The sequence below is a fragment of the Alexandromys fortis genome, unplaced genomic scaffold (assembly GCF_014885135.2).
Source record: "Alexandromys fortis isolate MF-2015 unplaced genomic scaffold, M_Fortis_MF-2015_v1.1 scaffold_70, whole genome shotgun sequence".
NCBI lineage: Eukaryota > Metazoa > Chordata > Mammalia > Rodentia > Cricetidae > Alexandromys > Alexandromys fortis.
In genome coordinates this window covers 3415-16574 of record NW_026067955.1, presented here as the reverse complement: position 1 = coordinate 16574, position 13160 = coordinate 3415, and the positions used below count along the sequence as shown (strand labels likewise).

General features: G+C 48.8%; 1 protein-coding gene, 1 long non-coding RNA gene and 1 pseudogene across 2 annotated transcripts; 2 read left to right on the top strand and 1 right to left on the bottom strand.

The window, feature by feature from the left end:
- The first annotated feature begins 2076 nt into the window (after window positions 1-2076).
- LOC126507523 (protein PALS2-like) lies at window positions 2077-3638 on the top strand (annotated as a pseudogene).
- A 2550-nt stretch (window positions 3639-6188) lies between these two features.
- Window positions 6189-8372, bottom strand: LOC126507525 (uncharacterized). Its single transcript, XR_007593570.1, has 3 exons — window positions 8250-8372; window positions 6549-8136; window positions 6189-6326 (listed from the first exon to the last, which is right to left on the bottom strand). It is a non-coding gene; the product is annotated as an uncharacterized lncRNA (long non-coding RNA).
- Window positions 8373-8420: 48 nt separating this feature from the next.
- Window positions 8421-11654, top strand: Commd4 (COMM domain containing 4). The gene is made up of 8 exons (XM_050152045.1): window positions 8421-8531; window positions 9633-9704; window positions 9893-9958; window positions 10148-10187; window positions 10423-10542; window positions 10695-10775; window positions 11078-11254; window positions 11385-11654. Exons 1-8 carry the CDS (start codon window positions 8529-8531, stop codon window positions 11423-11425), a joined length of 600 nt encoding a protein of 199 aa, XP_050008002.1. The 5' UTR covers window positions 8421-8528; the 3' UTR covers window positions 11426-11654.
- The last annotated feature ends 1506 nt before the right edge of the window (window positions 11655-13160 follow it).

Below are 13160 nucleotides of genomic sequence, written 5' to 3'. Positions count from 1 at the left end.
CACGGGTGGGAAATTGTATAAAAGAAAAAAAAAAACGTGCCTTCCTAACCAGACAGGCAGACAGACCTGATAAACAACCCAAAAGAAGGAAAGGACCGGAGTCCCAACGCTTCTGCCGCTGAAGGGACCGAGATCACACAACATCAAGGGAGCGTCTTACTGAAAATACACTGTCTTGGAGGCACTGTCCAGCACCGCGAGCAAGGAAAGAGGGGTGGCAAGGACCTGTTCCAGGCAAAACCCCCAAATTACAGCTGCAATGAAAAAAAGGACTCGACCAGGCGAGCTCAAAACCTATGCTAGAAGTCCCTGTGCTGGGTGCCAGGTATGTCTGCACCCTAATGTCTTCCTCGTGGGAGGGATGAGAAGACATCAATGGCTCAGACACTGGGAGTCAGGTAGAAGGCATACAGCAGACTCATTTAACATCAAGGGAAAACATATACCCTCTCAGCACCAAGGTATTCCCATCTGTTGACATTGCGCGGTTGCCCCTCATTGGTAGCATAATCAGAATCTCTGACAGCATCTGTTGCTAGGCTCTTAGGCAGCATCACATGGTCGCCCCTCATTGGCTAGGTACAATCAAGGCTTCTTTTTTTTTTTTTTTTCAATCAAGGCTTCTGACAGCACCAGGCAGACTCTAGGTTGGCTCCTCTTGGCCTCGTAGGCCTTAACTTCCTGCAGGAGAGGTCTTGGCATTGCAACTCCACGCCATTCAGTAGGTTCATTAACAGAAGAACTAATTTCTACAGTTCCATTCAAACTATACCGCTGCCATCATAACTTTGAGAGTATTTCCCTTGAGGGGCCATAAGGACTCGGGTCAGTGAAGTCTCTGTGAGAGATTAATCAGCACTCAAGGTTTCTCTCTCTTACGTTGTTGTCCATGTACCCAGTCAGATTCCTCGTTGGTAACCTTCATCTCACAGAAAGGCAGATGGATGGAACGAGTAACATTAATCTCCTGTCCTTCAAACCCAGATGCATGAAAAATATAAAACTGATTGTGAACTCTTGGGAGTTCTAGGTGCTAGGCGAGGTCGCACGGGCGCAGCCGGAGAGCCTGGAGCGACTCAAGCAGCTGCCGATGGACGCGGAGTCGGGGCTGGACCGGCAGCGCCGTGTCTTCTACCCCTCGGCCCTGGTCTCGCACTTCGAGCTCCCTGTCGACTTTTTTTTTTTTTTTAACTTCTTAAGGAAAAGTAGTTTATTTTATAGATATAGAGTTCTTAGCCTCACTGCCGAGGAGGTAAAACTCGAGCAAAGGGTGGTTGAGCTCGCTGCGGACCAAGGCGGTGCTGGAGGAGGAGGAGCAGCGGGAGGGGCGCAAATACACCTAGGCCCTACTGCGTGTGTCTCCGCCCGCCCGGTGGCTGCCTGCTGCACGGGATCTTCTACTCCGCGAAGCGGCTACCTGTGCTCTTCCCGTTCGTATGTGAGGCACTGCAGAATGGGCTGCCTTTTGAGCTGCGGGCCTCTGGCGGACAAAGTCTAGTGAAAGGCCCTGACCCTAAATGAGTGTGGGCTGGTACCGTCTGCCCTGCTGACCTTCTCCTCTTCGGTGTTGGAGGACATGGGAGCTGCAGGAACTGAGCCCAGCCACATCTGTCTTGAGGCCTGAGCTACTTGCAGCCATTGAGCGGCTCTCTTGAGAAAAAGCTGACCTGGCCCAGCGTGGCTCTGTCTCATGCCCATATTCCCAAACACATTCCTTTCCCTGAACCGCCAGCAATGGAAGATACTAGTGGCAACAGAGTTGGGAACACGGCCCCATCTCAAGAGTTGAATACTCTGGGCTGCAGGGACAGGCTTGCACCTGTCTGAAGAGTGTGGCGCCACTGAGAGCCCAGCACAGGTGGGAGGGGCACCTCTGTGGTAGGCCCCACGGGTTGTGGATGGAAGCAGCCTGCTCCATACCTGGGCTGGAGACAGCAGAAGGGGCAGGTTCCTGACAGCATGGAGCTGTAATTCCTAAGTAACGAACCCAAATAAACATGCTATTTAAATTTCCCCCCCCAAAAAAAAACAGCATACCCAATATATAGTTTAAAATCATGAATTTTGGGGGCGAGGCCAGGAGGAGAGCGCCCCTGTGGCGGCGGCAGCTGAGCCAAGCAACTGAGAGAAAGGCTACGTGGCAGGTGGGGACAGTGGGAGCCGCCAACCCGACCTCATGACAGGCTTGAAAATTCAAAATAAGAAGCTGTCAGTGATAATAACTTGGAATTAGTAACTGAAATTCTTGAAGATATCAGTTCTCTAATAAGTGTGGATGAAAATGTGGCAGAACTGACTGGAATACTCAACCTTATTTCCAGTAGCTTCTGGGAGGCCCATGATATTGTGATATCAAAATGTTATGATTCACCTCCCTCAAGTCCGGAAATGAGTAATTCTTCTCTAGATCATCAGTTATTGCCAGTAGATGCCATCCGTCCTCTTGGTATTCACAAAAGAGCTGGAGACCCATTGGGTGTAACATTCAGGGTGGAAAATAATGATCTGCTAACCGCCCGAATCCTTCATGGAGGAATGATAGACAGACCGACAAGGTCTGCTCCATGTGGGAGAGATCATAAGGAAGTCAATGGACATGAGGTTGGAAACAATCCAAAGGAATTACAAGAGTTGCGGCAAAATATTAGTGGAAGTGTCACACTAACAATTTTGCCAAGTTTTAGAGATACTATTACTCCTCAACAGGTATTTGTCAAGTGTCATTTCGATTATAATCCAGTCAATGATAACCTGATACCCTGCAGAGAAGGGGACTGAAGTTTTCCAAAGGAGAAATTCTTCAGATTGTAAACAGAGAAGACCCAAATTGGTAGCAGGCTAGCCATGTGAAAGAGGGCGGAAGTGCTGGTCTGACCCCAAGCCAGTTCCTGGAAGAGAAGAGAAAGGCATTTGTTCGCAGAGACTGGGACAATTCAGGACCCTTTTGTGGAACTATAAGCAACAACAACAACAAAAAGAAGATGATAATGATGTACCTCACAACTAGGAATGCAGAGTTTGATCACCATGAAATTCAGATCTATGAGGAAGTAGCAAAAATGCCACCCTTCCAGCGAAAAACATTAGTGTTGATAGGAGCTCAAGGTGCGGGCAGAAGAAGCTTGAAAAATAGATTCATAGTGCTGAATCCTGCTAGATTTGGAACAACGGTGTCATTTCCTTCACAGAAGCCAAGGGAAGATGAAAAGAATGGACAGGCATATAAATTTGTGTCCCGATCAGAAATGGAAGCAGATACTAAAGCTGGAAAGTATTTGGAGCATGGGGAATATGAAGGAAAGCCCTATGGAACTGAGATTGACTCTATCCTTGAAGTTGTACAGACTGACGTACTTGCATTTTAGACGTCAACACACAAGCATTAAAAGTGTTGAGGACATCTGAGTTCGTGCCTTATGTGAGACCCTGCGTGCCATGCACAAGGCTGTGGTGGATGCAGGAATCACCACCAAGCCACTGACGGACTCTGATTTGAAGAAAACAGTGGATGAAAGCACACGAATTCAAGAGCATTCAGCCACTGCTTTGATGTGATCGTCGTAAATGACAGTCTAGACAAAGCCATTGAGAAACTAAGAATGGAACCACAGTGGGTCCCTATTGGCTGCGTGTACTGATAATTCAATAAGGCTATCAGTTAAATAAAACTTATAAAAAGTGACTCAACAAGTAAGCCTTCTACAGGGAGAATACATGCAGAGATAGAAGGCATCTGCCATATCTAGGCATTTTTATTGTAAAAATTGAAATAACAGTGCATTAGGTGGAATTTTTATATAATTGTGTATATAATTTCTCTTAATTTTTTAAACTTTTTGTGGGTAACCTTTCTATTCATATCACATAAAGAAATACGTTCAAGCAAAAAAATCATGAATTTTGTCTTTTTAGTTCATTTATTGTCAAAATTAAAATTTAAACATTAATTACACAATCAAGAAAGAACATCTATACAATGAACGCTTGATATCTCTAGAAATTTAAACAGCATTGAATTAGTACTTTATGCCCTGACCACAATTGTCTTCTACTAGAAGCTGGGCTTGTGTAATTTTTTTTCTCCCATGAAGGAGGACCATTGATGAGTTATTTCCACTATTAGGGAAAATGAAAAAACATTTTCCATAAAGGAATCTTTAATACTGAGTTATTCCCCATCTGAGGGGAAAAAAACTAAAAGCTAAAAAACAAACAACCAAAAACCATTTAAACCAAAGATTAGCAAACAGACAACAAGAAACTTCTAAATCCTGGGCCTGCTGTGCTTCTCCAGGGTGCAGCAATGAGGCCGCCTGCCCTCAGTCTGTGGTTCAGATGCCGCTGCTCTCTGCCGACTCACAGACTGACCGGCAGGGGGAGCTCTGAGTTTCAGCTATCCTGAATTTCTTATATCTGAGTCTTCTTTCATCCTCTACTTTTTTTTTTACTGGGAAATGTCTTTTTTTCTTTCCTATTTTTCAGTTATGAGACCTTTTAATTTTTAGGCCTTGATTCAGTATTTTACCCTTTCTTACTGGGAAAATCCTTTATTAAACATTTTTCCTTTTCCTTTTCCATCAATAACTTTTTTTTTCTTTTATTTCCTTTCCTTTCCTCTTCTCTTTTGGAAAGATTTCCTTTTTTACTTCCTGTCTGTCCTTTTCTCTACTGAGAGGGCCCTTTTCCTTCATTTATCTCTGTCTCAGGACTTTTTCCTTCATTTATTATCTGTCTCAGGAGCCATTCCATTCCTATCTTTAATATTTGCAAAAACTGGGCAGTTACCACTTTTTCTTTTGACAAGTATTTAGCAACTGTGCCTTTTGTTGCTCCTGAGATGGTGAATTTAAATTCCCCATAATCCTACCAATGCTGGAGTTCTCTTACCCTGAGAGCAAACTTTCCTCCAGTCCTTAAAGTGTCCAAATCCACTGTTGTTCTTCAAGCCCCACATTGGTTACCAAAGTTGTAGGTCAAGTGTGGATTCACATGGGTCCCTGAATAGAGGGCTCAGGGGGTCTCTAAGAATGAATCTAGCCTTGCCAGCTGCAGGGGGCTCAGTCTCTCACAGATTGAGTCATCTCCCCCTTTTGTCTAAATAAGAGCATTCCAAACCCAACACAAAACTATATACAAGGGGCTGGAGAGATGGCTCAGAGGTTAAGAGCACTGACTGCTCTTCCGGAGGTCCTGAGTTCAATTCCCAGCAACCACATGGTGGCTCACAACCATCTGTAATGAGGTCTGGTGCCCTCTTCTGACCTGCAGGCATACATGGAGGCTGAACACTGTGTACATAATAAATAAATAAATCTTTTAAAAAACTATATACAATAGGAACAGATATCAAGTATAAATTACAACCAATATAAACAATATTAAGCAAGGAACACATGATAATTTTTTAATAAACATTCTATTCTAAAGAGTCTAAGTCTTGCATCAGAAACTGGCTTGTCTAAACCATAAGAGGAAAGTAACTAAGACTATCTAATCTTCAACCCCATTGAAGGCCTGAGAAGGGAGATAATATTACTTGAGTAGTCAGGAAGTACAATCAACCTTGTGGAGCAGACACACAGGGAACAGGCTCCGCAGTACCTCAGCCTCTTTCTGCCATCTGGTGGCAACGAGGCAGAAAGACATGAGCATATGACAAGCAGGGGGACAGAACCTTTGGTTACTATGGGACCCTAGGCTATGTCAGTCTGAGGGAGTCACCCATTCGGCCCTAAAGCTCTTGATAATGCCTCTCCCTGGGCAAGGTCTCAGTCACTCCCTCCACACTGGCCCTAAGTCACCAAGCTGCAGAGATGGAAGGACTGTGTAAGGCCCACAGTCACAAGGGACACCATGGTACTGCAGAGACCCAGCCTGATCCACCCAGGTGAGTAGGCATGGGCAGAGTGATCCTGAGGAAGGGACAGCTAAGAACCTTCTTCCAACCCTTGGTCTAGAGAAGACCCCAAAGAACATGTTGGTGTACTGAACAGCGATGGCTAAGCCTACCTGGTTGGGGCTCCCAAGGTTCAGTCTATTATCCTAAAATCCTGGTAACATCAGGCGTCCTCTAAAGGCCTGGAAGGAGACCCTGGAAATGCTAGCAGTAAGATGCCTAAAGGAGACAGAACCAAAATGAAGTCAAAGAGGGGAGGCTTCATCCCCTTTAGTCCTCTGGGGGCCCCGTGAGCCAGTGTAAGATCAGTTTCTCAATACCTGCTACATAGTCATGGCCAACAGAGTTCCCTTGTTTCAGACAGGGTCTCATGGAGTCCAGGCTGGCCTTCAACTCTTGGGCATTCTGTCCATCCTCCCTCTTCTAGCACCTAAGAGGTGAGGATTCTAGGTGTGCACACCAGATTGCTTTTCTAAGCCAGGTTAAATATTCCCATCTGAACAAATAGCATAGCAGTGCTTGGAGGAATCACTCCCAGAAGCCTCGGGGACAAAGCAAGGGTGATAATATAGCCATAAGTGCTATCTTGTCTTCCTGCCTGCCCGGCCTGCCCTGCCTGGCACTGATAGCATTAGGGGCACATGCTCCTTACCTTGTCCGTTTCTATCAGCCCAGTGCTTGATCATCAGGCCTGCAGTCATCCTTAAAGGTGTTGCATGGGAACAAAGGGCAGGATGGGAGAGCTCAGGACTCAGGACCCAGCTGAGGTCATTTCCCTCCCTCCAGTGTGAGCACCCCTCCCACGCCCAAGTAATTCTAGCCTAATGCCCAATGGCCCCGAGCATCCTAAACAAAGACCTCCACTGGGAAAGATCTTTATCCAGGGACCCAGAAAATCCATCAAATGGCTCTTCCACCCCCTATGGGATGTAGGAGGTAAGAACCTACTGGTCAAATGATAAATCTGTAGTTCTTGAGGATGTTCCAGGGGTTTCGGGCCATGAGGACTGACTCCTCCCTTATGAATTGGCTTACCCTACCTCCTGTTACCCTAATAACACCAGAAAGGTAAACAGCAGCTTTGCTACTCACTGGGATGTAAATTACCATACAGGGGCTGGAGAGATGGCTCAAGGGTTAAAGTGGAAAGCACCTGTTGCTTTTCCAGAGGACCAACTTTGGTTCTCAGCAACTACATCAGGTGGCTGTAATTCCACTTCCAGGGGATCTAAAGTCATCTTCAGGCCTCTGCACATGGGACACATACACACACAGAGGCAAATATGCAGCCACATAAATAAGATAAATAATATGCATTTTTTAAATTAAAACTAATGTCCAGTGTTAGGAAACCTGCAGGGAATCTTTCCTGGGTAGCTAAAATGCTTTGGCGCTCTGAGCTAAGCACCCAAGAGCATTCACAGAAGTGAGTCAAATGCACAGCCACACTTGGAGATAAGGGGAATGGTACTAGTAACGTTCCCTTTCCTTATCTGGGTACTGGTCATGTGATTACGAGGGAGAGTGCAGTTAATGTAGATTCTCTTGGCTTAATGCTTATGTATAATTTCCTATATGCGCATCATATTTTAATAGTCTTATTCATTTTCATTAATATTTTTGTTTCTGTATATGTGGGGTTTGGGGGGGCATTTTGTTGTTTTTTGGGGTATGTGAGACTGCACCAGTGTACACCTGGGGGTCAGAGGTCGGCATCTTTTGCCAGAGTCTTCGAGTTCCGCTTCCCGCCCCCGCCCAAGTCTTTCTGCACTAGGAGCCCACAGATTTAGTCAGGCTAAGGGGCTGGTGAGCTCTGGGGATCCACCTATCTCTATCCACACATACCCGCCCCGCAGTCCAGCGTTTTACATGGGTGCTACCTGAACTTGTTTGGGTCCTCAGGCTTGCCCTGCATACATTTCATCGACTGGGACTTTCTCCTTTACGTTAAAATTTTATTAATTTCTTATTGTATGTGTGTGATGTATGTGTGGGCATATTTGTGCCACGGTACGTATGTGGATGGAGGTCGAGGACAATTTCTGTGCGTCGGTTCTCATGGAAGCCGTTATACGCAGGTGCCGGGATCGAACTTGGGTGCTTCTCTAAGCCATCTGGGAAGTTTTAAGTTTGGGGAAACAAGTTCTCACTCTGTAGTCCAGGCTTGCTTGAACCTCTGATCCCTTGCCTCACAGTCTCTCAAGGTTTGGCACTACCGGTGCGGTGCGAGCCCTCACTCCCTGGGCATTCCGTAAGATTTAAAAAAAAAAAAAAAAAAAAAAAAAAAAAAAAAAAAGTTATCCCACGCTCCTTCGCTATATGTATTGCTCACAGAGGAAATCACGGAACCCACCTGAAATAGCCTGGCTTGTGGGATCCTGACTCCAACTTAAAGAAAAATTTCCCACCCTTTTCTTCCTGCCTTGATAATTCCGGTGAAACGCGGACAGGCTGGTTGTTCTGGGAGGGATCAGGAGGAACACGTGTGCGTACTCTCAGTCGTCTCAGTAGTCGGTTTTCGCCTTAACGTTCCGCCCTCAAAAGCTTTACCCGTCGGTGTCACATGACCGCCGAGTCAGCTGACCTGTGTTGAGCCGGAAGAAGTCCTGGAAGGAGTCGGTCTCTTGGCACCATGGTGAGGGATTAGTAAAGATGCAAAGATGGGTTTCGGGCGAGAAGAGGCTTAGTGGCTCTGGGAGAGTAGGGAGAGACTCTTAACTGGCGCTTCTGGGTGCGGCGGGGCGGCCGAGTCCGCAGGCGCAGCCGCGCATCACAGCATGGGCAGGGGACCGCGTTCATCCCTGGGCCTGGAGGGACCCACCCGGATTCTCACACACTCTCCACGGTCCCACGAGGACCTCCCGCAGAAGCCCACTTCCCCAGATGTCGGGTGATGGAGACGAGAATATGCTTAGGACCGGTCCACACCCTTAGGAAACCTCTCGGCTTTCCAGGGCCAGGAAGTGGTTCTTGATTGGATGAGCTTCATTCATTCATTCAGCAGATTCGTGTTGAGCGTCCAGCCAGCACAGGCATCGGGATTTCAGCTGCAAAAGGAGAGGGCAAGGCAGAAGCAGGGATTGGCAGGCATAGTTCTTTCTCCGGCCGCGGAGACATTTTTGAGCCCTCTCGGTGAAGAATAGTTTGTGTAATCCTTTCGGGAAGCAGCGGCCACAAAAGGGTGTCCTAAGACGGAACAGTTGTACAGCCTCTGAAAGAGCTAGGCCCACGGGAGAGTGCACATCTTGTCTCGCTAGAGCTTCGTGAAGATGGGGCAAGATAAGCAAAGATCAAATCTTGCTGGGGACTTGGATCACCATTATCAAACTAGTATTCCCTCCGACCGCCCACAGTGCCTTGGAATAAAGAGGACACTGTGGGAAGTAGGATCTGGTGCTGTAACTCAGTGGTAGACATGCCCCAGGCTCTGATTTTGAGCCCCAGCACTGCCAACAACAAGGCCCCAAAAACCTAGAATTAGGTAGTGTCCAGCAGCAAGCTGTTGGGCTGGAGCATGGTGGGCACTTATGTAGGCCTGCCGCCTGTTGATGCTTGTTGAGCAGATAGAGTAAAAGTCAGAACAAGGTCAGGTGGCATGCGGGCAGGGAGAGAGCAGCACCCAAGACAATCTGGTGGTAAGGAGAACAGGTGGCCAGAGAGTGCACATCCTGAACATGGATCCTGGGCACACCTCAGCCCTTTCTGCAGCCCGACTTCCCACCTTACCCTCTTACAGAGGTTCCGGTTCTGTGGCGATCTGGACTGTCCTGACTGGGTCCTGGCAGAGATCAGCACACTGGCCAAGATTGTTGAGTGCACCAGTTTACTTGGGGTTGGGGGGGAGTAGGGAGGAGCTTGAGACTGGGAGCCAGGGGTGGGGGGAGTTGGGAGTTGGGGGAACGGAGTCTCCCTCGTGGGACCGCCATGCTATGTGACTGTGGTCACGTTGGTAAGGTGGGTGGGTCAGTCTGTCTGAAACAGGGTCATCCTTTGCAGTCCTCTGTGAAGCTGCGGCTGCTGTGTAGCCAGGTGCTAAAGGAGCTTCTGGGGCAGGGCATTGATGTGAGTACAGGACCCAACACTCCATTGTCCGATAACCTTATGAGCCCCATAGACGTCTGTTCTGAAGCCTCTCAGCCCCCTTGGACATCCCCTTCCTTCCCAGAACATTCCTTACCGAAGGATCTGGGCTAGGGGCAAGGGGCTGGAGACAGGGCTCTGGCACCCCCTGAGGACCTCCTTTCCCCACAGTATGAGAAGATCCTGAAGCTTACTGCTGACGCCAAGTTTGGTGAGTACCCCGTTCCGGGAACCACAGCCTTCCTTGACCCTCCTGCTTCAGGGGAGGACAGGAAGGAAAGAACCATATTGCCAGTCCTGTCCCCACCCTCTCCCAGCTTGTGCTGGTCCAGTAGTAGTGCCCAGGGTTCAAGAAACTTGGGGTCCAAAGCTGAAGATAACAGGGCAGGGGGGTGGTCGGGGTCACCGTGCCATCCCCTGCCCGACCTCTGTGTGCCCAACTGTAGAGTCTGGAGATGTAAAGGCCACCGTCGCGGTGCTGAGTTTCATCCTCTCCAGTGCAGCCAAGCACAGTGTGGACAGCGATTCCTTGTCCAGTGAGCTACAGCAGCTGGGGCTGCCCAGAGGTATGCAGGGTGGACAGGCAGGTGGGAAACCTGTGGGGAGGGCTTCCCAGAGGGTACACTGAGGCCTCGTGGGCCCTGGATCCTGAGACCCATCCTCTGAGCCCCATGCCAGGCTACACCTGCCACCTCAACCGAGCTCCATCTACCTGCAGAGCACGCCACCAGCCTGTGCCGCTGTTATGAAGAGAAGCAGAGCCCCCTACAGGAGCACCTTCGGGCCTGCAGCCTGCGCGGTGAGTATGAAAACAGCTGGGGGGGGGGGGGACTGGGCTGTACTCTCGAAGGTACAAACACAAGCCAAATGCCATTGCTCCAGGGGAAGCCTGAACCACAGTTGCACCCAGAGCAGTTGAAGGGTTTAGAACTGGCTAAGGATCTCACGACTATGGCCTGAGTTTCTTTTCTCTGAGGCCCATGGTAGATACTCAAGTACCTGTCCTACAGGCCTGGGTTGAAGGGTTGTGAAATGAGCCCCATCGGGGAGTGAGGCTTCCTGGCTTGCCTGATTGACAGCTGCCTGACTTCTTGCCTGCAGTGAACAAGCTGGCCAATGTGAGCTGGCGGGTGGACTACACCCTGAGCTCCAGCCTGCTGCTTTCTGTCGAGGAGCCCATGGTGCACCTGCAGCTAGAGGTTGTGCCTGCCCCGGGTGCCCTAGCCCAACCTGTTTCCATGTCCCTCTCGGCAGACAAGTTCCAGGTTCTCCTGGCAGGTGAGACTGGACCTACAGGGGGTGGGGACCCGCCTGGGTCTGGCTGACTTAGAACTGGCTATAAAGGCCAAGCTGGCCTTAGGCTGGCTTCTGCTCCTTGTCACTCCCTGTGCTCTCCCTTTCCCTGCAGAGCTGAAGCAGGCCCAGACCCTGATGGCGGCTTTGGGCTGAGAAGGGTGTTCCCAGCCTCTGTGGAGCTGCCCTGCCTGCACTGAGTCGCTCCCCTCCACACGTCACTTCCAAGGGTGGCTCTGTCCTCTTGGCCCTCTGGCTGCTGGCTTTCTCCGTGGGACTCCTGGGGATCTTCCATAGAATTCCCTTCTTTCCTTTGGAAAAAAAAAATACTTATTGACCATTTTTTACAGGAAAAAAAAAGAATAAACTTGTGTACAGAAACACGTATGGGGCTTGCTTGCTTCTGTTGTTTTCGAAAGCAACCCTGAGGCCAAGTTGGACTCCACCTTGGTATCTAGTTGAGGTCGATCTTAAACTTGTAATCCTTCTGCCTCTACTTCTTGAGATTACAGCCATGCACCGCCACGCCTGGTTTATGTGGCATTGGGAACAAACCCAGGGCTTCATGCGTGTCGGGCAAGCTCTTACGTCCTACCCTGCCCATCACTTATTTCCTCAACCCTGGGACCAAAGACCAGAGTGATCAGCATGTCTACAGCTAGGCAAGTTGGGGTACAAACTCTGACTTGTGAGGCTTTTGGCTCCGCCCCTTCTGCCCTTGTCTTCAGGCTCCCAGCGTGAGTGACACCGATGCTGGCGCCTGGGGCAGAGAAAAGAAAGAGCATCTCCTTGCTGTGCTTGCCAGGATGAGAAGACTCCAAGCCTGAACTCCTCCTTGGCAAGAGGTCAGGTGCTGCAAACTGAATGTTCACACACACACACACACACACACACACACACACACACGCATGCACATGCGCGCGCACACACACACACACATATATATGCATACACACATACACACACGCATGCACATGCGCGCGCACACACACACACGTATATATGCATACACACACACACACACACACGCATGCACATGCGCGCGCACACACACACCATGTCTGAAGCCACCCCTCTGTCTATGTATCTAGAAGGGCTCTGTGAGGGTACAGTGAGTAGGTGGCCTACATGGGGAAGGAAGGATGACTCCAGAAAACTGTCCCTAACCTTCAGACACACTGACAGTGTACCTAACAGATGTACCCCACCGCTCAGTGTGAGCCCCCACCCACAGAGTGAAAGGCGGTTTGTAAAAGATGGACCTGGAAACTGAGTGGTGGTGCTGTATATTTTTAATCCTAGCACTCAGGAGGCAGAGGCAGGGGGATCTTTATGAGTTCAAGGCCAGCCTGGTCTACAAAGCAAGTTCCAGGACAGCCAGGGCTACACAGAGAAACCCTGTCTTGGAAAACAAAACAAGATGAGCATGGTAGTCAATACCATTAATCCAGTCAATGCCTTTAATCCCGCACTCCTGAAGCAGAGGCAGGTGAGTCTCTGTGAGCTCAAAGCCAGACTGGTCTGCACAGCCAGTTCTAGGAAAGCCAGAGCTACATAGTGAGGCCCTATCTTTAAAAACTTTTTTTTAAATGTTGATGTGAAAGTGGATATTTGCATGATGCTGAGGAAATAATCAGTCTTACACCCAGCTGCCCCCAGGTAGGAACTGCATAAACAAAGTAGCTCGTCTCACAAGAGAATATTTTGGCTTTCAAGAGGAATGAGCTGTGGTTAAGAGCATTGCCTGCTATTCCAAAGGTCCTGAGTTCAATTCCCAGCAACCACATGGTGGCTCACAACCATCTGTAATGAGGTCTGGTGCCCTCTTCTGGCCTGTAGGCATACATACAGGCAGAATATTGTATACATAATAAATAAATTAAAAAAAAGA

Excerpts from the sequence above, each read along its gene's own strand:
- Commd4 (XM_050152045.1), top strand. Across the intron at positions 10,543-10,694 it reads GCAGCTGGGGCTGCCCAGAG|AGCACGCCACCAGCCTGTGC; the intron begins GTATGCAGGGTG and ends ATCTACCTGCAG. Across the intron at positions 11,255-11,384 it reads GTTCCAGGTTCTCCTGGCAG|AGCTGAAGCAGGCCCAGACC; the intron begins GTGAGACTGGAC and ends CTTTCCCTGCAG.